The sequence below is a fragment of the Symphodus melops genome (genome assembly GCF_947650265.1).
Source record: "Symphodus melops genome assembly, chromosome: 4".
Classification (NCBI taxonomy): Eukaryota; Metazoa; Chordata; class Actinopteri; order Labriformes; family Labridae; genus Symphodus; species Symphodus melops.
In genome coordinates, this window is record NC_136694.1 from 16,126,562 (window position 1) to 16,153,236 (window position 26,675).

Here is a 26,675-nt window from a genome sequence, read left to right on the forward strand (position 1 = left end):
TAAGTGTGGGCGATTCTTCCAGCTTGTCTCTGTACATTTCATGGATCAAAAGTCATTAGTGATTCCACTGGAAGAATTCTGCAACTACTTACAGGACTTCAAGTACAAGGGAGCCGTTAAACACTGCTTACATTTGGTTCTTGAGGCTAAACACGAGAGCTGTGGTTGGGGAGGCGGGGGGGTCCTGAGGGTCAATGTGACCCTGTAGGACTGCTACTGGGCCAGTGTGATCTCTCACCACGACCTCCAAAGCTGTATAATATAAGCAAATAAGGACAAGGGCAGCTGTGTCATAAACAGTATTTTGGAATTTAAAAACACATTTCACCTTGTGTCGGACAGAAGATAAATAACCCTCTCAGCATACCTACCAGTGAGACAAATAAGGTGTCTGTGAAAGGGTTCATACGTAGTGGGGTTTCTCTTGGAAACAGAGCGTGTGGAATCAGTGATATCACTGCTTGCTTCATTGCTCCTGAAATGAAGTCAGCCGGAATCATCAGCCACTCAGCCCTCTCCTGTGATTTCAAGCTAGAGTGACATCCCTTCCAATTAAAGCAGACACAAGCAGCGCCATTGTATTGGAGAAGAGATACGGATGCATTGGGTCCAAGTGTCCAGCAGGGTTTGTCGGTGTGTCCGTGCTTTGACTAACAGGAGATACAACAGAGTCTGAAGCATCGTGTTTCTGACTCCAGGCGAGCTCTGTTTTCAATCAAGCCCAGCTCCCCAATGTGTTCCTGCTCACTCTCCCATGCACATATACACAAACACCGCCTTTCCCCCCTTCTTAAGTGTGTACACTCTCGCTTGCTTTGAACTGAGGTTTTCCACAGGCATCAGGTTGATTGAATTAAACTGACCCCCAGTTCCTTTTCCTTCAAAAAAAACAATCAACCCGAGAGGCTACAGATTTGTTTGCACACTTTGAAATTGCACATGACAGTTGAATCCAGTGTGACTGAGCTCCTAATCGCAGTTGGCCAGAAAGTAACCCAAATGTGAGGGAAAATCTGAAGATGGAGGGGATAGATTAGCAAACAGACAGCGAGTTATTCAGTAAAAGGAAAATGCATTTTTATAATCTATTTTACAGCTGCTAATGCTAACGTTACACCGCAGCAATGATGTCCAAAAGGTTTAGCTCGGCACACGGTGTACAAAGATGTCAATATCCATTTGTGAGAAGAGTTGTACGGGCTGCTAATGAAGGAAGATTAATCCCAGATGGAACCTGGAAGTGTTCATACAAACAGAATACTGCACATTTATTTCAGTTAATTCTTCATATTAAACTTGACCTATGAACATAACTGAAAGTTGTTTAGAAAGAAATAAAGGGGAGGGGGAGTTGTAACTAATGTCTTGTGTCCTGCCTGTCTGTATACTGCTACTGGATGCCTTGAATTTCCCTTGGGATCAATAAAGTATCTATCTATCTATCTATCTATCTATATCTCTCTAAAACACACAAAAACAACAAATTAGATCAAAGCTAAAAAAAAATACAGGTATTGAAACTACAGTTATCTTAATACTATAACCTCCAGGTGAATTCTGGGGGATAATCTTATAATACACTATAAGACTACAAAACAAGTTAAAATACCAAACTTTTATTTACATGTGCAACTTCAAAAAAACCTGATATCATTGGCAGGAATGTGCATACAATTGACGTCCTGGTACAGTATGCTTTACAGTATGCTTTACAGTCAGTTCAGGTGGTACTGATCTTGCTGTCGAGAGATTTTCTTCCCTCATGTTTTTCGCCTTCGTTTCCCCAAAACAGGGGGCGAAGCGGAATCTTCTCTTCTTGAGGTGAATGATCTCTTCTGGGCCGAGGTCGTCTCTGTTTGTCTGTGGAAGAACATTTCAGAGATTACTTTTGGAGTCTTCTGTAAGAGGAGGATAACGGAAATGTGCTTCCCATTCTTCCCATTATGATCATATAATGATGTTAAAAAAAACAAAAAAAAACAGGGTAGAGAAATATAGTTTACAGTACCAAGCTTCTAGGACACTACATCAACACAGACTGTACAGTAAACTGCACAGGCCTAGTGTATCCTTGCTAGAATAAACATCTCACCTTCACCACACACACTCAGATGGCAGGAAACTGTAACGGAGCCATTAAGACTACTTTTTTATAATAATGGGTTACTGCACTTAAAACAGTCCTGACTGAAGTGGTAAACAACAACTTGATATAATTGTCTATTTGCAAGGAGTCACAACTCTTACAGTCAGTTTATTAGGCTCCTTTAATATAAATTCACATTCGGTGTTCTTTAATCATCCAGCAGCAGGGCACACCAACAGGCCAGAGCTCATGTGTATTCATTGTTTTAATCATGCTGCTCAAGTGACAGAAAAATGGTTTTGACATGTCTTGGCCATCACGCTGTTTGACACCCCTCTGAAAAATACATCACAATGGACTAAGTGGTTTCTGCCACAATGCAATTTGTCAATTAAGCGTTGATTTACATATTTTAAAATCAAAAAAAATGTTAAGACTAAGTTCTTCTTTTCACGTCTGTCCATCCAGCAAAGAGAATAAAGTTTGAGATTTCTATCTGCTGAAAACATTCTTTCTTACCAAATCAACCGAGAGTTAAAACCTGTCTTAATCCGTCCAATAGCAGTCAAGCACTGTAGACGTTTTATTTTTTATATAGATTACAGCCCTGCTGAAAGGAAGTCAAGAGAAGTTTGTCATTTAATCTCTTGGATTGGTCTCATATGTATGAAGCAAGCTGTAGAAATCCCACGAATGAAGTAATTTCATAATTTCATACCAACACGGATACTGGCTTTTTAACCACCGGCTGATAAGAGGCTGGTCTCTCTCCTCTTTAGCCTTGAGGATGCAGTGTACAGGATTACCTCACAGAATTTCAAATTCGGAGCTAATGAGCTGATGAGTGAGGACAGGATTCTACTTCGCCTCAGTCCATTTATAAATGAGTGTGTACCTAAAGAAGGTTGCCACGTTTCTTGGTCTTGTCGTATACACGTTTCGTCTTTGCATATTAGTTCAGTTTTCACAAGCATAATATGAATGAAGTAATGAAATGTGTTCTGCTGGAGGTGATGTCCACTACACATCGTGTCTGTTTTAATGAAATGCCCTCACACAGATCACGACCATCAAATATTGATTTTCTCCCCCGTCCCCAGGATCCAGAGATATCTGCAGATTCTCAGAAGCTTTCAAAGATGTTATGTTCTGTAAACAATGAAGTCTTGACTTTAATGAAGCTCTTTACAAGTTGATGTCAAAAACATTATTCTCAGCATTGCACATTTTCCAGCCAAGTCTTCCAGAGTTTGAACTGCTCTCCATTCAATAGTTAAGGTTGACTCCGCCTCTCTGGGATGCTCTTTTTTAGCTTTTTTTTTTTTTTTTAAACCAAATCAATTTAAAAACCTATATATCATAAACTGAGAAATTCATGTTTTGTTTGTTTAAGTGTTTTTGCAACTTTTTTGGAACATGTTCTTGTTATCAAATCGGGCATATCAGCTTCCCGAAGCAATACCATTTCTCAGTTTTAAAACTTTAAATGTTGTCTTTGTGCTTATTCCAATCAAATATGGAGTAGCTTTTCATATATTCTGTTTAATTTAAAGTTGAACAATAAGGAGCAAGCCAGAATCAAACCTGAGACTTAGATCCAAACAATCACTACATCTTTTCATTTGGGGAAATTAAAAGATGTTTGAATTAAAGTGATTTGAAAACCTTTATGACTAAATTTAAAATATTTGATATATTACAGGTCACATATGGACACCTGGATATTATCACTTTTACAAATTCAATCCAAACTAAGAAGATCGACAGGGAACAAAGCTGCGAAAAGCTTTGTCATTTCTTTAAATGTGTGAGAGGAGGTGCTCTAATCTGTGCAGACAGACTGAATGTAATAAGCAGAGGAAGAGCGACAGTGTGTGGCCTCCTTTAAAGGCTCTCTGTCCTTTGCTTCAGTTGATGTATTCAAGAACAGTGACCATGATCTATTTCTTGTCGAAAACCCCTCACTGTGTCGTCAGAGGAACACATCTGGAGTGGGCACTAAACGCCTCTCAAAGACGTCCTCTTCCACTAATGGATAACCATGAACACATCGATATCTTGAGAGCCCCACTGGGCTCCACAGCTCAGTGTGCAGTGTTCAGTTACCACACGTCTGTTACGAACACACCTCTGACACAAAGCGGTGGACATAGTTCTCTATTTTTTTTTTTTTCCAGAGAGGTTCATATAACATGTCGAAGACGTCGAAGGGGAGCCCTCAAAACTCAGTGTCCAGCATGTGGAACTACTTAAGAGCATCACATGGAGGGCTCTCCTTAGCTCATCATAACTAAGATGAATATCACCCTGCAGCCAGTGACAAGGTCCTCTACCTCTGTATCCTGAATGTACGGAGAGGAAAAACAAAATTCCAGCACTGGAATTTAGGTCACTCGTGGGGGTAAGTTGAAGGATGGGGTGACGTCTTAAGTTCAGTGGTGTACTGGTGAACAGGCATGAACTTTATGTGTAGATCAAAACTTCGACTATCGACCGACGGTGAACGTCTCATCACTGCCTGAGACTGACAACAACTGGAGGACGGAGAAGACTGATGGAAAGTTCATTTCCTTTCAGTGTTGCTAAAAGCACAGGCTTGTCGTGAATGACACATAAAAAGCCCATCACTGCTGCCGTTGCATGACTTATTACAGGAAAAGAGCTTTTGAGAGGATGCCATTAGGAATCAACACTGGCAGGTTAGGACACAAGGTCACTCAGACACAAACCAGTCTTGATTATCTACAAAAAACACAAAGTGAAATCACATTCAGATTTAAGTGCTTCTGATGTTTTGTCAGTAGCATCGACAGCCAAGCTTTTGGCATGTCCTTGAAGCAGACTTGGCTTTGTGTCAGGAACAAAGCACAATGATAACATTTCAATGAAACCGTCACGCACACAAGAATAAAGTGATAGTGTCTCGGACTGGGCTGTGTTTTCATTCTTGCTGTGTCTGGTGTGTTGCAGGTTTGCTCCACGTTGCCACACCTCTGAGAGCTCTCCCATCACCCCGAAGCTGACGGGCTTCATCTGACGAGCTGGACAATGAACTGCCATGACTGGCTGATCAGTCTCGCACTCAGCCCTGACTTCAAGTTGCGTGGTGCGTGTTCGAAAAGGCAGGTCAGTGAAGGCAGCGTAAGGGTTCCTCTTCCTTTTTTTTTTTTTTTTGTTGAAAACTTTTTTCCCAGGCAGCGCTGGTCGCCTAGTGGTTAGTGCGCACGCGCCATGTAGAGGCTTTCATCCTGAACATTTTGAATCCAACCTGGCCTGTCATTAACTACTCTCTCTCCCTTCCTGGTTTCTGACTCCACCCACTGTCCTGTCTAAATAAAAGCTTAAGTATTACTGATACCTCAGGTAAGAATACTTTTTATTTCATGTCGCAGTGCAGGTGTGTGTATTTAGTTTTTTAGCTTTATTTTTTTCTTTTTTTTTTGTCATTATATTTAATTAATGTAAGATTTTTTTTCCCAGTTATTCTATTACTTCTTTAGTAACCCTGTTACGACCTTATTTAGACTAAACAAGGTCGTAACAGATATGTTATATAGTATCCCTTTGAAACGGAAACAAAGCCTGGAAATTATTTCATGTACAAAAAGGAACGTTATGGCTTACAGTTAATGAACTCATGTTTAGATTATTATTTATTTTGTTCTACCGATGTAATAAGTATATGTATCTAACTCAGTGGGCCTCTCTAAAGCCTGGTTCACACGGCAGGATAATGAGGCTGATTTTGGCCCCCCGATTCTCCCCTTCCGATAATCTTAAGGACGCTCCGATCATCGCAAAATATTCTTATAAAATAATCCTTCTGTGTGTGGTGTGTTCAGACCGCTGTCGTCTGATTGGAAGGACGTCGGGACCGCTCCGATCTCAAATCGGGGATATTCAACATGTCGGATTGTTTTGGCACTGTACGACCAAAACTGTAAAACCTCTGATTATTTATCGCCATGTGTGCGCTGGTCTTGTGGGAAATCCGGCCGACAATTTGAAAATCCTGCCGTGTGAACCAGCCTTAACTGTAAACCACACAAGGACTGAACCGGCCCAGAATCCTACACAGAATGCATCATCAAATACTACAACCCTACTTTACTTTCCATATCCTTACAAAACAAGTTGGACTCTTGCATCATAAGGCTTCACCTCCTTAAACAATGACAGGAAACAGGAAAGGACGGTGCAATGTTGCAGCACCTGCTCTAACTTGTTGTTGAGTTGGTTTGTTGAGAAGTGTTTGTTCCCTGCAGCTCTGCTGCGTCGTCTCCTCGCTGAAGAGCAACGTATGGCTGACTTAATGCACTGTCAGGATGGTTTGACAGAGAAGACAGCGCTAAACGTTCAGGAACTAAACGAGGGGAAAAGAACATAATAACAAAAAGAACAGGGAGTGCAGCCTTCACACTCAAGTACATATTCAATCTCTATATTCAGCCCACTTGTCAAAGCTGTAATTGAAGTGAAATATCCCGGTGACTCTTCCTGGAAAATGACATTCAGTTTCTGACAAACAAGAGTAAAATCCTCCTTCAAGGGGAAATATACTCGACTATTGGCCAATGAATATAAACGTGGTGATCAAGGCTATGTCCTGCCTCTGCTAACAAATAAAAGTTTCCCCAAACTCGCTCAAGGAAAAGTACAACAGTAGATGTTTGAAGAGGACTGTTCAACCCGAAGCAGCATTTCTGAAAGTAGACTGGAGAACATTCAGTACAGCAGGCTTAGCTGCTCCACTTGCTTTAATGTATGTTGCAAGGCCTCCATTAATTACTTCTCAATAAAATAATGATAGGCTGGTTGGAGAAGCAAAGACAGAGGAGCAGAGTCAAGACATGATGTGATCCAGATTTGGAAAATATCATGTCCACAATCCTTTCAGTATCTTTTGAAATGTTCAAACTTTCTGTATGACGACTATTAAATTAAACCTGATAATACAAAACACACAGCAAGACATTTAGCCCCTTGTGCCAGATACTTTACTGCACTAAAAGCTAACTGCAGACCACCCTTTGAGATTTCACATAGATGACAGTCAGTTTTAAAAATCTATGTATGCTGTTTGCAGAAATTACCGTAAATTCCGGACTATAAGCCGCTACTTTTTTCTCACACTTCGAGCACTGCGGCTTCTACTCCGGTGCGGCTAATGCATGGATTTTTTATGGGGGACAATGAGCTTCTGCCGCAAAAACATTTGACTTCGTCACGTCGGATCTTAATATCAGTCATTTTGCGCTTCATGCACGCACCCTCATGATGGAAAACACACGGAGAAATACATATGATGCAGCTTTCAAGTTAAAGGCGATTGACCCGGCTGTCAAAGAAGCTAACAGAGCTGCTGCACGTTAAGATGACACTGACAGCGACAACAGAGACTGAGGAAGTGAGTAATGAAGTCATTCTGAGGCAGTGAATGGATGGACTTTTTCTTGTGAAATATATTACGGTCATCTTTTTCATCAGCCGTGTTACAGACACCGTCGGCTAGGCTTCGTATTGTAACGGTTCATGTTGCAAAGTCAGTAGTTGATAATGTGTTCATAATTCCGATTATGTGGAGAGTCAGTGAATGCACCAGCGAGAACGTGTTGAGTGGCTGTACGAGAGAACGCTGGGGGAGAGAGTTGGATTGTTACGACAAGTTATGTGTTGCTCTCTGCTGTAAACGGCGTGGTCACGGCCGACAGTGATCGGGTTATTAAAAGTTATTATTTGAACGCTCTCGTCGTCCTTTAACGTCCGTACGGACGCTACAGTATTTGCGGATGTTACCGGTAGCCTACGTCTGTGTAAATAGCTCTTGTTATAGCGTGGACACCTGCGGCTTATAATCAAGTGCGGCTTATATATGTACAAATACATTTATTTACTTATTTTTAGCCGGTGCGGCTTATATCCAGGTGCGCTCAATAGTACGGAATTTACGGTAAAAGACCTATCCCAAACACAGAAGCCATCAGGCACTTCACAAAATATAAATATCTTTTATGTTGATTACTTCCTCATGAAAGAAAAGAAAAGTTATTATGTCCCCTATGAGTATCAGGCCTACATCCTCCATCCATGGTGATCCGAGTTGGTAGGGGAGGTTGTGCTTCAGCGATAAGGATTCTCAGCAGAGTGGTGAGACTAATGAAAATGTTGAAAAATGTTAAAAAAAAAAAATAATAATTTAACAAAAAAGATATTTATAAAGGCAGCACATCTGAAGTTGTTGAGGACAAAACGCGAACACTTCACAAGCTTATTTGGCTCATATCCCGAGGTCATTTTCTTCACACTTGTTGGAGGTTTGTGTCCAAACACTGGAACATGACATACAGTTTAGTTTGACATATGGCACCAATAATAACAATACTTAAAACCCTTTGACAGTATACTCTACACTTCGGATCGTGTGAAAGACGGCCGTCCCACCCACGCAGCAAACGCCAGTGCTGGAAGCGGAAGCAAACGCAGAACAAGGAACCCTGTAGTTTTACGAGTGTACTCGAAGAGCGAGTCAAAAATAAAATAAAATCTTACTTTACTTTCAGTCGCCAGCTGCTTTCTTACCGGAGTGTCGGATAAGCTGCCTAGCTGAAAATATGTCTCAATAGAACAAATGTGAGGAGCAACAATGTATTCTTATATCCTATTAACATTATCTGTTTGACACAGTTTTTTTTTTTTTTTAAAAAGCCAGAAAGTTAAAGCACTTTTAGAAAATAAAGAGTTGTTGAGACGGGAACCAGGAGTTAGCCTTGATCAACCCTCACTTGTTTCTGAGAAATTAAATATCAGTGACATCAGTGTGCTGCAGATCAACGTAGGTGTCCTGAACAACAGGTCACAAGAAGTCACAGTGAAGTGAAGTTGACCTTTGACCCTTTTGGGCAAGGCATTACCTCATCACTCCAGACATTGGTTAAAATTAAGCCAACATGAGCATGTCAGTCCCCCCCCCCCCGACATATTCTGACCAGTTCATCCTGATGTCCAAGTGGCTGTTTGTGTGATTTCTGCTCAGATTATATTAATATTTTGCACAGAAGTAGGAACAGATGAGAGGAGACTGTGAAAAAGTGAACGCCTCGGGACACAATGTAATGCTGACACAAAGCAGGAGAACAACATCCCATTCAAAGACAGACCATCATTCATTTTTATGCTTAATGTTTTGATACTCTAAAGGCCTCCTGACCAGTGCACTTTGACATGCAAAACTTCCCCTCTTTGTTTTAGTTTGCTGAGCGTCTTTTATTAAGAAAGTGTGTTCAGCATCTTGATGCATCAAGTGCAGACAAACTGTCCTCTCAGCAGTGGGGTCGAATGATCGTGTGTGGAATACTCCTAAACTTCAAAATCTACACAGAGGACAAGAATCCTGAGAACGGTGGTGTGTTGACGTCCAATCGACGCATCAACAGGAGCGTGCGATGACTTGTAATGAAAACAATGTGTGGTGTTAGCGTGTTAATAATATAGAAATGAGCAGAACAAAGAGAAAACTGAAATGACATTAATGTCATGCAGAATCACTTACTCAGGGCTTCTGGGAGGATCTGGACCGAAGATGTCTGAAATAGAACTGTAGAAGGAAAAAAATAAAATAAAAATCTTTATGTGGTGTTCATGAAATGTTAAGCATAGAGGTGAAATCACAGCAGGACGTCCCAGACAATCTAGAGACGCATGCTTGAAGTTGTCTCCAGCGTCCTCACGGAGCATTTCACATCAACACGTCAACACAGAAAGTTTAGACGGCATAGATTGCTTATGACGTCATCGAGCATATCCAGCCACAAAGCATTTGCAAGTATTTTAAAAAGGAACCACTCTACTCTGACTCATTGATAGAGCAAATGAGACTTATTTACTCTTAAACTGTTTCCCGGTTTCCAAGGAAATGGTTTCATCATTCATTCAGAGAGACTCAGCAGCACCACATCCACAAATAAACTGACATGCTGCTACAAGTTTGGCCCCTCTGTTTGAAACATAAGCTTTTAATTGGTCCTTATTTCCTCTCTGAGAATTGTGCATCATATAGTTATATAGTTATAGGGTTTGTTTTGTTATTTTTGCCAGAGGCTCTTCTTTGCTGGATTTGAAAGTTCAAAAAAGACTTCCAGTCTTTCTTTTTGAAGCTAACACACAGAAGTTGATTCTTTCATATAAAAAATGCAACAGGCTGAATTGGGTCATCATCATCGTTGGAGAGACAGTGCTTCTAATTTTGTTTTCTAACATTTAGCTGCTTCATTTCGGCGGTTGCAGATAGTTGAGGGGCGACTCTATTCAGAATAAACAGGTGATAGAGAACGTGTGTGCCTTGACCAACATAAAACTTTAAAAAAGAGAAGACAAATCTGTCAGGCCACATCAATGCTGCAGAGCTGGATCCTATATTTTACCTATATTTTATCTTCTTTTAAAGCAAGTCATTTTTAATTCCTCTTATATGCACCAAACTCAGCTGCATGCAGACATAGTGTCAACAGCAGAGACAAATCCCCCTCTGTTTTCTGGACAAATGAGGACATTTGAACTGTGTTCTGGCTGATTCTTGTTGATCCCTGAGAAGCTGCTCTGTTGACCACACACACTGGGAACCATCACTATCAGTATTTTTATGGTGCGGCAGAGAGGCTCGTCTGATTCTTCAGACTAAGGAGTGTGGCTGCGAGGCTTCATTTAGAGACATCAGGCATCTGTTTGTAATTAAACTGTGATTTAGTTTTGTCTGCACAGTCATTATACTTATTCAGCGGGTTACATTTCCATCTTGTGTTATTTATTCCATTATTGTGTTATTTGCTTGGAGTGTTAAGAACCTGTCCAGATCAAAACTTTCAACAACCAAATAAAAAAAACGAAAAAAAAAACCAAAACACTTTTGTGCGTGTCCTCAGTCCACATTGAATTGAACAACTTTACACAATAGGGAGGGCGTTGTATTGTTGTGTGGCTGTGATTTGGTTGGACTGCCACAGGGCTGTATTTCTCAGCCGTGTCACAGTAAATGTTAAGTAAATGTCAGAGGGGAATATAAAGGTTTCAAGATGCCATTACGGTGTCACAGCAAGTGATAAGTATTCCCACTGAGACGCTTCACAGCTCAACCAGAGATTCTCTGTGTTAGACTGTCGGTGATTGGTTTTCTTTTCTTTTTTTTCTCCACAAGGAGGTATCACTATGGAAGCGTGGACCTGACAGAGAGCTCACACGCTCTCTTCATTACACTGCACTGAGTGTCACCCTTCCTTTTATGTTCAGCCCAAAACAATACAAGTCTTATACATCTAGGTACAGACAAGTGAGGAGTTAGGATGTGCGTGACGGATCATTATGTGACCGATAAACAATAATATCAGGGACATTTAGAGGTTTAATGTCGGACTTTCTTTGTTGTTCCACCTGACTGTTTTTTTTTTAAAGCAGGTAACTAACCCACGGAGATCTTTCATAAGGGCGACCTGGTCAAGAGGGCAGCATCACACATCATAATAAATAGTACTTGATTAAAAAACTGTTTACAGACAATAAGTTCAGAGAAAACAACAATTGCAATGACTGATTGATTTACAGATAAAGTACACGTAGTGACAGGGAACAATCACACACACTGTGTGATTGTCTCGCGTTTTTTTTTTCTTTTTTCTTTTTCCGTCCTTTAAGATCGAGCCAAAGGCTTCAAGTGAAACGAGGTCGGCCATTTTCAAGTCATTTTTGGAGAAAGTTCCAAGTTGAGGCAGCGGCAGCAAAACTGAACGCTCTTTTTCCGAGCTCAGTGCGGACACGAGGAACAGTTTGAAAACATCAGAGGACGGCAAGGCGTATTATTGACTCTGACACACAACTTCTACTTTCATCTAGAAACGGACAGGACAATGATTTGTTCGTTTGTCGATCTGGATCTATTGGTTCTCCCACTGTGCTTGAGACAGGTCCACACTTCCAGGACAGAAAACTACAGCTATCTTTAATCTCAATGCACAGATTCAGAACCAGATGTGATTCTCTTTTTACGACACTGCGTCGTGACCTTTTTTGTTGATCACGTTTTTTTTCTCTCCCTTACTAAGCAGAAACCTTCCCCCTGATGTTATTTATTACAAGCACGATGCTGATCAGATCTAAACAGACTACAGACAAGCTCAGCAGGCTGTAGTCCAGACACGCCAGGCTGTCTCCTTCCCCCCCCCCCCATCTCAATACAATTACCTCAGAATGAGTTATCACAATGATTCACATCACAGTGATGGAGTTTAATGAGAAACGCTAATTGAATATTAAATGAAACACCGATTATTAGAATGCTGTCCTATGAGTTACCACAGCCTTGGAAAAGATGTAGTTATGCTATTTCTGAAATGAAGCCAGTCGGTGACGCTCTGAGGGATTTCTGAATTGTCTCAGTTGCAGAGCTGCTTCATTCAAGACGAATCCATTTGTGCGCATTCGATGCGCTTTTTCATTGTCGGTGTGAAATTGCAATCAGTAGGTTACACTTGGATCCGGCAAAAAAAAAAAAAGAAGAAGAAGAAGCTCAGATTGAGTCACCTCCTCTGAGTGAGTCATCATCTCTCTTAGTGTCTTTTCTCACCTGCTGATGGATACGTCACTGGGAGTGGGGCTTGAAGACAGATCAATCACGCCTGCCGATGACTCTTCATCTGCCTCTCTCTCTTCCACCTTTAGCACTACGCAGCCTTCCGATTCTTCGACTTGATCTGGAGGAGGCAAAAAACATAGGTCATTATTTCAGACATGCAGGTGGAACTAAGCGGAGTAAGAAACAGACAGGCCCAAGAGGTGTGGAAAAGCTGCTCCTGCCATGACAGGCTGTTTGAGACGCCAGATGTTCTCGTAGTTGCTATGCAAAACCAAGACTTGCTTTTATCCCATTGAGCCGTTCACATTTTTTACAGTCTATGATATAAACACAGTGGATGGCTTCATGAACTATTTGTGTGCCTTTTATTTGAAAAGGTGTACAAATGGGCAGCAGAAAGACAACGTGTGCATTCATTTAGAGCATGGCCCTCCGCTTTGATTAACAGCTGCTCGCTAGCGTTGTCGTTCTGCCACTCGGTGTTGGTTGTTTGTGTAAAGAGAGCTTTTTACTGCCCAGTAGAGCCGCCTGCTGTGGCTGTCCAACAGTTGTGACAGCGGTGAGACCGATCCAGACCAGTTGTTTTTTTTGTTGTTTTTTTGGACAGCTGAAAGATAAGTTAAAGCTGTAAAAGCCGAGTGATTTTTTGATGTGGGAGATAATTCTCCGCAGGATAATCTGCACTGGCAACTCCTTTGCTTTGTCAACTTTTTTTTTTTTTTTTTTAAAGATGGTTCGTTGATCCATCATAATCGTAAAATTGACAACAGCAGGTAGAAGTTGTTAAAGTTGAATAAAATGGTCATAATGAAGGGTGAGCACCAACTTCTTCTGTATGCTCGATGCAGAATGAAGTCATCGAGAAGCAGTACATGTTGTTCTGTAACATCCTTATCAATAAAGCCGTGACTAATAAAGACATTCTTTCATCGATTTTGAAGATTGCACAGAACTACTACTTTTATCATGAACACATGAAGGCGTGTTAAAACAACTTCTTCTCCTTTAAGTACTTAGAAATGATATCGGGAGAGTCTGAGTGGTGTGGCCTAAATACAACATCTGCTGTTAACGTGTGAAACATGTGTTTGTGTAACAAACACTTTAAATGAGCTGCAGTGTCACACAAACACATCTGATGGACAAAACTGAAAGCATGCAGAGCTGTTGATCGAAACTTCTGTTCAAAAAAAAAAAAAAAAAAAGAAAAAGTGTCGGATGATTCCAGCAGGTTGACAGAAGAGAAACACTCATCTCTGCTTCTTCAGTGTAAGATGTAGAGCTGACTTTGCTTTATTAAGACAGCGAGAGATTTTGTTTTTCCAGGTTGTAATCAACTTCAAAGAAATGATTGAAATGAACCATTTCCTCACTTACTCCCAATAATAATGTGTGCACACCGACAAGTAGAAAACAACGTATTACATCATCCAAGAGTGAAATCCTTCAATGTGGTTGTGCACGTGCTTCAGCCTTTCTGTGTTATACAGCATTTGGCTCAATGTTTTCTTCATTTCCTCGAACACCCAAAACATATGAAATCCCACAAAACCATATAATTTGATTTAAAAAGGAAAAGGCATTTGATTCACTCCTCTCTCAAAACTCACACTCACACACACACACACACACACACACACACACACACACCCCAAACAGAAGAGAATAAGGACGTGGAGCTGCACGGTATGGCTTCCTTTGTATTTTGTTGGGAAAAACAATTTCATTACAAAGCAATTAATTAGCACTTCTTTTACAGGAGGAACAAGTGTTGTGTGGATGCGGTGAGCTGTGCTGCAGGATTTCAGACCAGCCTACAGCTGTCCGGCAGCTTACAGCATGTTTTATGGCTGGCGCAGTACCTGCAGAGTGCGGTTTATGTTCATCCCCTCCATCTGCAACGACTTCCTGTTTGATGAGCGTCTGTCTGCTGGTCTCTAGGCGACCTCGGACCTGAGCAATCAGGCGGGAAAAATCACTGCTGTGTTGCTTCCCTGCAGGGAAAAGAGCACATACTATGTTGGCAAGTGTTTAAAGGACCGAAATCTGGAATGATTGTATCCACACAGAGGTATCAGAAGTATCCGCATCATGCCAGTGAGCGTAATGCAGAACACATGCTAATTTGTAGGCTAACACAGTTTCTATTAATTCAAAGTTAAATGGATGCTTGACTGTGGATAACAGGTGACAACACAGCCCATCTTGAAGGGCATAAAAGGTCTTAGTATTAAAGCATAGAAACAGAAAAATAGGCGACTGGACAGTGTGGTTTGGGAAAGCATGTATTAATACAAAAAGTTTAAAAACTAAAAAAACTATTAATCCCAGGGGGGCAACTCAAGTAGAACATGGACTCATCTTTCTTTGGGGGGTAATTCTTACATATCAGGCCAATCAGATTAATATTTTGAGCAAGAAGAGACAACTTCCAACCTTGAAAGGTTAAACAGATTAGACGAAACACAAGGATTTATTCAACAGCACATACACAAGCTCCACTGCAGCAAAAAAAAAAAAAAGAGAAAAAAAAGAGAAGCCTTTTAGTGCTGCGGTGGAGGCTTACAAAGTCATTGAGAAGACATTATCGCTGACTGTGAATCGAAGCAGACAGTAGAAGACCATAAATTCAGTTTGGGCAGTCATCCAAACATAAATTATCGATTTAATCGCAGGAATTCACAACGCCTGCAAATCTGCGATACTCGCATTAACGCAAGAGAGAAACAAACAGCAGAATGAACATAGGTGTGCTCTACATGCTGCAATTAAGTGAAGAGTGATTGTTACTTTTCAACAGGAACAGTCTTTTAATTATTTTCTAAATAAGGCTTTTTGAATATTTCAGGCAATTTGAAGTTCATAAAAAAACAAAGCAGGAGTGGAAATGAATCTCTGAGAACTGAAATATGTGACAAATGACATTTCTACACTTGGAGGCCGCATCGTGTTTCATTCTGCTCATCGCTGATCTTCCTGCGGTCCATGTGTATTGAAATCAAATGTTTCCCTTTTCAGCTGTAGAATACGCATGCAACGAGAAAACATTTAAAAAGCCATCTGTCCATCCCCCCCGTTTCAGAAAACACACATGGACAAACCGAATGAACACAATCTAAATGATTTCGTACTCACAAAAAATGTACTCTCAAGTTCGAAAACAAACAAACAAACAATGTTTAGACTTCGATGTAATAAACACACTGTGTCGCTGTTATTATCAGACTGGTCAACAAGCAAACAGATGACTTACTCAACTGTTGACAGCACATACTGTGTTCAGTTGAAAATGAAAATGTTTGTCATAAACACTACAAGGAACAGTCTCTACAGACACAATGACAACCCTGAAAGGCTGCTGTGAAAAATGTGCACCACTGCTTGTCATATTCTGACCAGGCAGCGGGGGGGGGGGGGGGGGGGGGGGAGTCTTGTTATATTTTAGTTCAAGAGGAAGTAAAGGTCAGCCGCTGACTGTGCTACGAGTAAACACCTGTCAATCCCACAGATATTTCTGTAACTCCACTTTCTCTGAGGAAAGGGAATATAACTCCAAGCCTGCCTGAATTGCATTGAAAGAAAAACGGTTTTATGTAAATACGCCATGCCAACAACACGCAGCATGCAAACATTTTTTAATTTCTACATTTGAGAGCGCAGTCTGCCAAAGTTAAATCCCATGGCCACTAAAACTGATGAGAGAGAGACTCTCCTAACCCCTTAAGTTCTGCACATCTTAGTTTGAATTTTCTATGAACATGTAACGTTTGTAAAGTCTACTTCAGATCCACTGGATATGATCCTCTAATCCAGTTTAACCTCAGGATTCAGTCACCACCAACTTCCTTCATAAAAAAAAAATCACCACCTGTTATTTGTGTTTTTAACCAATCAGACAAATTTAATGAAAAGTTGTGCAGTTTGGACTTCAGACTGTACAGAGTGTGACAGAACAAACACGCTTAAAAAAAGCTCTTCAGACTTTTTGCAACATTTCTTTCACAGACACACATTCATGAACCACTGGAAACAACTCGTGCTCTAAAAAAGATCCCCCTTCACATGGAATAATCGTCAAGAACAGCTGAAAACACACTCATAACACTGAACAGAAAGTGAGAGGACTGGAGTGAACTGAATTGGATCCGGTTGGGACGCATCTTCTTGTCATTTCAACAAATCCAATGTCCCATCGACGCACGTCATCATTTTGGATACGACGACCTGTTGTTTACCTTTTCCACAAGGTTTTTATTGACGCGTGTATTCCAATAGAATAAAACATCACACAATTTAATGAACTCTTAATAGTCTTGTTGAACGCTGACAAAGTCGAAAACTGTTCGCCTCCATTCACTCATTCATGGCTGCAATTCCCGGTACCTGGAGTCTCTGTTTTATGCCCAGTGTAACCAAAGATAGACTGATAGATAGATAGATACTTTATTGATCCCGAGGGAAATTCAAGTCATCCAGTAGCAGTATACAGACAGCCAGGACACAAGACATTAGTTACAATACACACCCGCTCCCCCCCCCCAAGACTGCCTCCACAGGTAAGTGTCGGAATTACACTCAAATACCACAACTCAGTGAAAGCGAGGGTCCTGAGCAACGAGAAAATACAACAAATAGTTTGATTTGATGAAGGAGGCATGTGGCTGCCAGTGTGTATTTGAAACCTTTTTTCAGATCGTTCTGATTTCTCCGTCTTTTGTTGTTTTGTTTGTTGTTGTGTTTTTTTATATAGTTGCTACCTTGGCAAAGTCTCACCATTGGGTCAAATCAAATAAAGATGTGTTTAACTTGTCACGTCATCTCCACAATACTGGATTCAGTTGTTGCATGTATTAAGTTCGCTGATGTTATGAAGCCCTGCATAGAGCTGTGTTTAGTATAGCTTATATGCTTTACTGCTTTAGTTTACATGCCGAGGGAGAAAATATTTGAACTAAAGAAGATTAAAGTGACCACGCAGGGTTCAGTCTCAACACACTTTCCCCCCCCAGTGATGACATCTGGGAGTTGCATAGACATATCAAACTTCTCCGGAGGGGAGCCTCATTACAGCAGGATTTCCATGTATTTCCTCGAAGTTAATCCTTGTTATGAGGATGTTTCTCGAAACAACCAGCGTCTGATTGTATTAACTCTCAAAGAATGTGCTGTCACATTCAAGACAAAAAGGCTTCAAGCCCTGTTGGATTGGATGTGTGTGCGAGCACGTGTGCTGTTTTCACCTTTCTGTCTGCTCATTCACCATTCCCCCCCCCCCCCCCGCTGGCAGAGTGAGTCATCCACATCCTCCTCTGATAAATCAAGAGGTTATCACAGCAGTGCGGCTATTTTTAGAACCCCGCCTCCTGTGAGTCACATCCATTTTTCAACCAGTTTTAAAGTTAGCTCTGCAGAGTCTCTCCCCCCCTCCCCCCAAAAAAATAAAAATGACATGACAACAAGACTTGGGATGATGCTCTCTGTTGCTGCTGTTCTTTCTCAACCTTGACTCTGAGGATAAACCCACACAGCCGGAGCGGATTCCTGTGAATCTAAACACATGGGAAATGAAAACAAAAACAGCCATAAACACCTGAGACAGAGCCAATATGTCCCAAAAAAAAAAAGAAATACGTTTTTCTTTTTACATATATATATATATATATATATATATATATATATATATATATATATATATATATATAAAGCAAAACCTTAAGTCACCTCAACACTTCACATTTTCATTCCACCCCTTGCCGCTCAATGACTCACATACTGATGATTGTGCAATTTGGCTCCTAATGGAAAGCTTCTTTAGACTGAACAAAGTAAGATGGAAACCGTGGCTGGTAGACATAGTGACTACCTGAAATCCTATTTTCTTGGAGATCCAAAGTCTGAGATACTGTGAATATTGTTGCTTCAGTTTCAGGCCAGAAAAAAAAAAATCGTCCCCACTAAATAACCACACTACAGTCACTAAGCTTTGACAGGGGAAAAAAAAAACCTTTTACAGTTTTAGTTGATGGATTTTGTCTCAAGAAAAAGATTGCAGCCTGTAGAGTGGATTTTCCAACCAAATTCTCTGCAACAAACTGGAAAAACAAGCCTCTCCCCAGATTCACAAGACTACGGTCTACTTTGGAAAAAGTCATTACAGGCTGTCATTAAGAGGCCACATGTTTATCTCATTAATATTTCAGTTCTGTGTCCATTTAAGTGATGAACCTTGCTGTAGTGCTAAACCTTTCTCTATACTCTCTTTCCAACAGAGGAAGTCTGAATCATTTTCATAACTGGTTTCTAGTCATCTGCAGGGACAGGATCGAACTAAGCACATCTGCTTAAGTACTAAAAGGCAGAACACAAAAATAAAGCAGAAATCAATCAATCAATATTCTATATAAAAAATCTCTCTGATAATGAGAGAGAAGAGGGAGTCTCGGTAGTTGTGCTGTTGTCGGGCCGTTGTTTACCATCATGTTTACGGGATGACCCTGCGCATAAAGCTGCTTCAGTCAACGACTAGAGAAAGTGGAATAACATCGTCTACTCACTGCTGATTTGGATGCCACATTAGGTTGTTTAGATCTCGGTCATTCTGTGTCAATGTATGTGTAATATGAAACTATGAGTCGACCAAAGTGTGCTAACGTTAGCCTGCTAGCACAAAGTACAATTCTGTCCGCCACTTCCTCTTAACGGTGGTTCTAATTCATAACTACTTAGTGCGATGATGAGTGGAGCGGTGTCGCTGGAGGAAAGCCGCGGCTTCAGAATAGCGGAGGTGTCTCTAAACAGCGTTTTTTTTTATTATGGTTTCACACTGGTGCTCAAGGGCGACATCTACTGGATCAGAAAGTTGCACAGTCTTCCTCGAAAGCCACAGTTTGACAGTTTAAGATATTCGGACGTTTCACTTGGTCAAACAGGAATTCGTTTCACATTTCAAAGCGGTGTTTGCATCAAAAACTCTGTTTGTTCATGCTCTGTGTAGATCTGATTATAATAATGAAGGCTGTGAAGTCTTAACCCTTGTTCTGAGTTGTATTTTGTTTTAAAGATATACCATATAATGTAAAAGAGCTTGTCATTATTCTTGTCATGTTACCTGGTTCTCTGACCTAACCTTTACTCTACCAGAAGTTCCTTATTTTATTTTAACATTAAAAGAGGATTGTATCCAAACAGGAAGTAAATGAGCCTTTTCTAAAGACAACACATTCATGGTTGTCCTGGTAGCCTTGTGGTTATAGTGCGTGCACTACGTATGGAGGCTGTAGTCCTTTATAGTTAACGCTGATTAACTATTTAAATTCCATAATTAAACAAGATAATTATAATTCAACTGAACATTTGGGCACATGAGATACAAGCAGCATCTAGATGTGCAGTCAGGTTTAAATAAAGATCCAGGGCAAAAAAAAAAAATCACTTACTATAGTTTGAGTGCACTTCTTCAATCTCCTTCTCAGACGCATTCTTTGAGAAAACCATGACCTGCAAGAGACGTTGATGACATCACGAACATTAAACACCACAGCCAATCCAACACGAATGATCTCAAGAGTAGCGTGACAAATTCTCGTTTTCATATTCCATTAAGTAGCTCTCAGAAATTGTACTTTGTCCATCCCTGAGATGGAAAAAAAAACCCTGTTTCGTAAGAATCTAATTTCTACCTGCGTTCTCTTTTTTATTGAACATCACAGCGTCTGCTTTTTTTTTTTGCAGACAGTAGGCACTCACTGGTTTGACTTTCCCCTGCAGCTGATTCTTGATCTTCTCATTGGCCTCCACTTCTTTGGCAATATCTTCAGCTGACGGAGGACAAAGAAAGCTTTATTACTCCAGAGATCACCAAATATTGCCCGTTATGAGAGCTGCGTTATCAAGCACATAAAACGTTTTATCCCCTTGAGGAAGCTCTTCAGTATGAAAGCACTCCCGAGGGTGCCAGTAAAAGAACAACACACCGTGTTGAGGCGAAATCAGAACACACACACACACACAATGCAGGAATATCTCTGAAGCAGAATCACTTAGTCATTTAATAGATCAGAAACATTCAGAGCATGTATGTTGCTCACTGATCCCGCTGACATTTGCTGGTTTTTAAGGGTGAGTGTCAAAACATCTGATGATTCTACCAGTTTGGGAGGATTACAGACTTTTCCAGTCTCACTGGGACAGAATGAAGACCAGGACTAGGTCTAATACTAAAAGCTAGGAGGACGTCATTTTGGCACCTGTTACTGTCTTCTGTTGGAAAATAAGAAGGTGAACAAAATCCTCCTTCAACTGTTTGAACGTTTCCTCGTATAGTGTCATGGGGTTTAATGTTACTGACTGTTCCACATTTTACACTATGTTTACAAAGGCCCAAGAGTTATTTTGCTTTGTTAGTCAGAGCCTTGCATGCTGGATAAATTTGACAGTGGCTCCGTCATTTTGCTTCCACAGTCTTTTGACAGTCACCTGATTTCGGGTTTAAGGAATCCCCCTGAGCGTTGTAGATTTGGACAAACTCCCGGTGCCTTTTGATCATCTGGTCCCGTGAGCCCTGCACGGAGAGGTGGCACTCCCTCAGCCTCCTCTTCAGCTCCTGCAGGGACAGCAGGTTGTACACCGCCTTCCCCATCGGGCGCCTCGTCCTCCCAATGGAACTGGAACCAGCAGGCGGACTCAGTTTCATTTCTGGTTATCGTCAGGTATGATTCGATCGTGCGTCTCTCTGCGCACAGCTTTAATAAACACCTTGAAGACTGCTCTCAATAAAAAGGCTGTCATCAGCTGTAAAAAGATTGATTGATTATCTCGGCTTAATCAAATTTATCACACAGCGGCCACATTGGCAGAGCTCATAACAAAGTCATATTAATGGAGGGTGGTTGCGATTTGTCAGCCTGGTGCAGACGCAGCCTTCTGATGATCCACAGCCCTGTTAGAATCTGGCAAAGACGTCCAATGGGCTTTTTTGGCTACATTTTTTATTCTACCTTGAATATAAAACACTCAATGGAAGTTTTTAAGACTGGTTGCTAGAGGAATCCTTCTCATAACGGCTGGCAAGAAACAGCCAGAATATTAAAACCTCTGCACTTCATCATCATGACACCGAGGTCTACCACCTGATGAAGTGAGTTGCACTGAAACACAAATATAACCAATCATTAGCACGACCTCATCATTTGTGCGCGGGTCCTTAAACGCCCTGGAGAAGCCGCTTTCAGAGGCCACTCACAAGGATCTGTGTGTCAAGCAATGTGAGGAGCGTCTCTGGCAAGTGACGAAGCCAGCTAACGATGGTCGAACTACAAATGTGCAAACGTGATTTTCATTTTAAAGAAACAAACATTTAAAGAAACTGAACGGAACAGAGTGGAAACGATCGAACTCAAGACGGCGCCCAAAAAGTGCACAAGACAAATGAAGTCAATATCATCCGACTCTATATAAAGTGACACAGTCTGAGAAAACGGACGAATATGTGAGCTAAGACCTGATTTACTCTGGCTGCAGTGTCTGCACCCCCGCCCTTAATTCAGAACGATGTCAGCCAGACAGGGCAGGGCCTGCAGAACCTCAACCATATATCTAATAGGGAAGAGGTGTAACACAATGACTGAGTGTAAAGGGGACAGACTGTAGAGCCAAGAAGAGTGCTACTGATGTGGAGCCTTCAGGATCTGTCGCACTGTCGGCTATTTGACCAGAAGCACAAGTGTGTTTATTAGAAGACATATGATGTCGTGGGGCCGTTGGCGGCACAGCGGCAGTGTGCGCGTCCCCATGCACTGAGGCTATAGTCCTCGCACGGGTGGCCTGTGGCTCCTTTCCCACATGTCTCTCCCCACTCTATCACTGAGTCCACTTTCGTCCCTCTATAATAAAAGGCAAAAATGCCAAAAATAAATCTTAAAGAAAAAAAAAAAAGACACGTCGCTTTTAGAAATAGCTACATAGCTTAGCAGCCTGCTGCTACGTTCTCTGGTTTGTTTCTCCATTTATTTATTTATAGGCCGATCTGATTAGTCAAGGAATCGATCTGGGCTCATTCAATAAATTGTGTTATTTTCTGAGACTGTTCAGAATTGCCTCTATACCAGGAACTTTACAGTACCTCCTTCAACAGCTACTTTTCTCCTCTCTCTCTATAGTCCTTGGAAAAATCTATCAGCAGTCTTTAAGTTAAATACCTCCGTACAAAGTGTGAAAGCGGGAGTAAACAAGAGTGGAGAGCGTTCCTGGAAGTGTTCGGTGAAGTAGCTTTTTACCTTCTCAAGCTCTCCTTCTTCTCTCCTCTGCTCAGACACGTATCCAGATGCTTGTTGATGAACTGCTGCGGCACGCTCACAGAACAGACAGGACACTCCACTGGAGAGAGAAAGAGAAAAAAAAAAGATTTACTCAAGGACCAATAATATTAACATCCGAATAAAACATAAACACAATGTAGGTGCTTGAGTGTCATTACATTCCAGTATCAGGAAAAACAACTCACTGGTCCGAACAACTTAGATGAAACTAAAACAGTACAGAGCTAACATTTCTCACAGATACCCATCATATAAAAACTGCAAAAAGCAACAATACAATATGCTTTCTTGAAAAAGGTTGAGTATTTTCTTGAGGCTGTAGTCTGGGACTAATTTGAGGAGGTCGAAAGACAATAAAACAATAATGTAGTCTTTGCTGCTGAACTCTAAAGTCATAGATTTCGTTTTGACAGCCTTTACGCCCGTTTCGTATTGGTAAGAGAGTTAGCACCTGAAATACCAAGCGGAGGCTCCCAACCATACACTGTGAACATTATGAATGGACGAAGCCTGAGTGATGTCACCCGTCTGTGAAGGCAGAGAGCTCCTGAGGCTGATAGGAGAGCAGCCCGCCATGCTGGAAAATATTGCCTCGGCCTAACTTTCAGTCAACCTCACGACGGGCTGACAGCTGGAGCTGAGGCGGGTTTTTTAAATGTCCTGACAAACTTTTACGTCACGCCAACCTGTCAATCAGGTCAGCCTCCTGCCTAACCATGGATAACATGTTCATTTATGCTGTAACAACAGGGTGTTTTAAATGTGCCGTCTGTGGGACTAAAACAAGGCTTTGGCCTGTGTTAATGTTGAAATAATGTTGATGTTTTATAGTCTGTAAAAGGCAACACTCAGCTTTACAACTGCAGTTTTCTTTTTTTTCTTCCCACCGGCAGCATATTCTAGCTTTTCTTTTACGATGACTGAGTGATATTCCAATGTTGAGAGTCAGTGAACACACAATAAGCTGGCAGACGCTGTGACCTGCAGACGATCACAAAGTCTTTACCTTTGATTACATGCTTCACATCTTTGAACGGCGAAGAGGAATGTGCCATCTCAGCTCCTGTGTTTAAAACGTACGAGCATGTGTCCTCCTGTTTGATTGACATGAGCGCCGGCATAGATCCCTCCTGCACGTCAATCGGCTCTTCCTTCACGCACACTGGGGGTCGAGCAGTTGCTGAATGCAGATCGGTGCCGTTTACATTAGAAGTGTGTGCAGTCCGTGATCCCTGCTGAGTACAAGGAGCAGCGGAGCGTTCCCGATGGGTTTCTTCAGATGGAGATGTCTTTGGCCTCTTCTGGAAAAAGTGACTCAAAACGGTGCTCTTACACTTCTGGCCTTTCTCTCTGGGAGTTTTGCATTTGACAGCTGACGCTGGAGTCTTTGGGGATATTGGAGGAGAGAGAAAATTTGCTTTTGACAACTGCTGCCTGGAGAAAGGAAAACAAAGGCAAAGTGCATGTGAATGAAAAACGTGTGCGGCGTGTGATGAAGCGAGCAGTCCAGCACGACTCCGTGACGAGGTTGAGCTCAGTCCGATACATCATGCAGCACCTACTGCACCTCAAACAAAAGAAAGTACACACCGATAAACATTTATCAACAAGTGCATGTGAAATAACGTAAAGGAACACTGGAAGGTGAGAGCATGTTGTATGAGAAGATAATGGTGGAGAGAAAGATCTGGAAAGTCAGCTGCACCTGCTCAATTATCTCTTTCCTTTCCCTCCGGAGCGAGAGAAACACTTGGCTTCAGTCTTGGAAATTGTTGAAAGCAAACAAATTGCAACTGGGCCATTACTGGGCAATAAAATGGAACCAATGAGGTGTGTGATGTTTGCTTTTCCATATTTAAAACTTATTTAGACTCATTGTCCCCATTAAGACACACACACACACACACACACACACACACACACACACACACACACACACACACACACACACACACACACACACACACACACACACACACACACACACACACACACACACACACACACACACACACACACACACACACACACACACACACACACACACACACACACACACACACACACACACACACACACACACACACACACACACACACACACACACACACACACACACACACACACACACACACACACACACACACGATGTGGAAAGATCTCCTCTCTGTCTGCTCCCACCTTAAATCCATGACAATGCATGCAGCTAGGAAAACAAACAGCACATTCTTTTAAGGTCTCCAACTCTGAATATTTATATTTATATTATTTACATTAGTCAAAGAATAAAGAAGGACAACAATATGAAAAATCGCCCAAATCATCACGAGGTCTAACTAAAGAGTGCCGGTCTTGTGGCTTACTTTGAGCTTATTGGTTGCTTTTGAATGCTTATCACTGTGACTCAGAACAAGCTGGCTCGTTCTGACGCTCTATCGTGACACATTAGAGCCATTCCTTTTTTTAATGTTTCTGCCTCATTTGAGCAAAGACGTGTTTCCGTATCTTTAGTCAGTCAAATGGTTGGAAATAGTGTTGAGTGCAGGTTTACTGGCTGTTGCCATGGAGATGACACTTGTCAGAAGAGCAAATAAGTCCTTGTTTTCAGACATTACAGACATAATAGGTATACTTTGTGTTTAAGTTAAGGGTTTTTTTGTAAAGTAATAAATGCAAAGAGACACCTCTGCTTCAAATAATCTGCACGTTTAGACTGGAGTGACATGATGGGAACTTCAATGGAAACAGTTAAAAGTCTCCATGATAAAGAAATGGTATTCCTAGCCTCATTGGAGCTCCGACACCATAACATGAACAAGGATATTCTGTGACTCCTCCTTCAAAATAAAACTCTGCCTGGGTATGGCTTGGGGTCACTTTGGATTGGACTTTTGGAGGATGTGGAGCTGATGGAAATATAACAGTCCAATCTCAGTGTTTCCACAACTTCTTATTCTGATGGGGGAAGGACATTCATCATATGTGGACCATATCTCTCAGGGTACTATGAATGGGATGGAGGCTTGGCAGAGGCTGCTAAATTAAACATTGAAACACATACTGGAAACAAAGCAGGGCACAAAAAGAATAAGGAATGGGTTAGAATATTAAAAATTCAAGACACTGAGAAACACAATGACAATCGCTGAGGTAAAAATGCTATTTTGAGGGAATAAACATAAAGGTTTGGACTTTTAGTTTGAAGTCTGATTGACACTGCAGGTCTAGACCTATGGCAACAATAAATACTTCTAGATTCATGGTTCTTCTCATGCAATAAGTGTAAAGATGTGTTTTATTTTTCTATGTATTCATTGCATTGATTTGTTGGTCCATTTCCTGTCGTACAAACCAGCGCCCCCTTTTTATGGTGTGTGTGTGTGTGTGTGTGTGTGTGTGTGTGTGTGTGTGTGTGTGTGTGTGTGTGTGTGTGTGTGTGTGTGTGTGTGTGTGTGTGTGCGTGTGTGTGTGTGTGTTGAAGGATTTGTGCTGAAACGTGGCCGTTGTTGATCTCTACCCCGCTGATCTGCCGAAGACATCGAGTGTGCTGACGTTTCGGCTCTCTTTGTCCTTTTGCGTTTGTGCATTTAGATGTTCCGAGTCTGCTCCTCGCTGCTTGAACATTTATTTTCTCCCATCATATCAAGTCTTT

General features: G+C 41.4%; 1 protein-coding gene across 1 annotated transcript in view; it reads right to left on the reverse strand.

Moving 5' to 3' along the window:
• Positions 1-1,600: 1,600 nt before the first annotated feature.
• The window catches only part of rad18 (RAD18 E3 ubiquitin protein ligase), a 30,825-nt gene continuing 5,750 nt past the window's right edge, over positions 1,601-26,675 (reverse strand). Inside the window, exons 5-13 of the mRNA XM_079340873.1 lie at positions 24,030-24,457; positions 22,982-23,081; positions 21,183-21,370; positions 20,454-20,524; positions 20,144-20,204; positions 14,570-14,701; positions 12,699-12,825; positions 9,636-9,680; positions 1,601-1,860 (exon numbers count right to left, since the gene is read on the reverse strand). Coding sequence (XP_079196999.1) covers positions 1,761-1,860; positions 9,636-9,680; positions 12,699-12,825; positions 14,570-14,701; positions 20,144-20,204; positions 20,454-20,524; positions 21,183-21,370; positions 22,982-23,081; positions 24,030-24,457 — 1,252 coding nt within the window. The 3' untranslated portion in view covers positions 1,601-1,760. The remainder of the gene's footprint in view (positions 1,861-9,635; positions 9,681-12,698; positions 12,826-14,569; positions 14,702-20,143; positions 20,205-20,453; positions 20,525-21,182; positions 21,371-22,981; positions 23,082-24,029; positions 24,458-26,675) is intronic.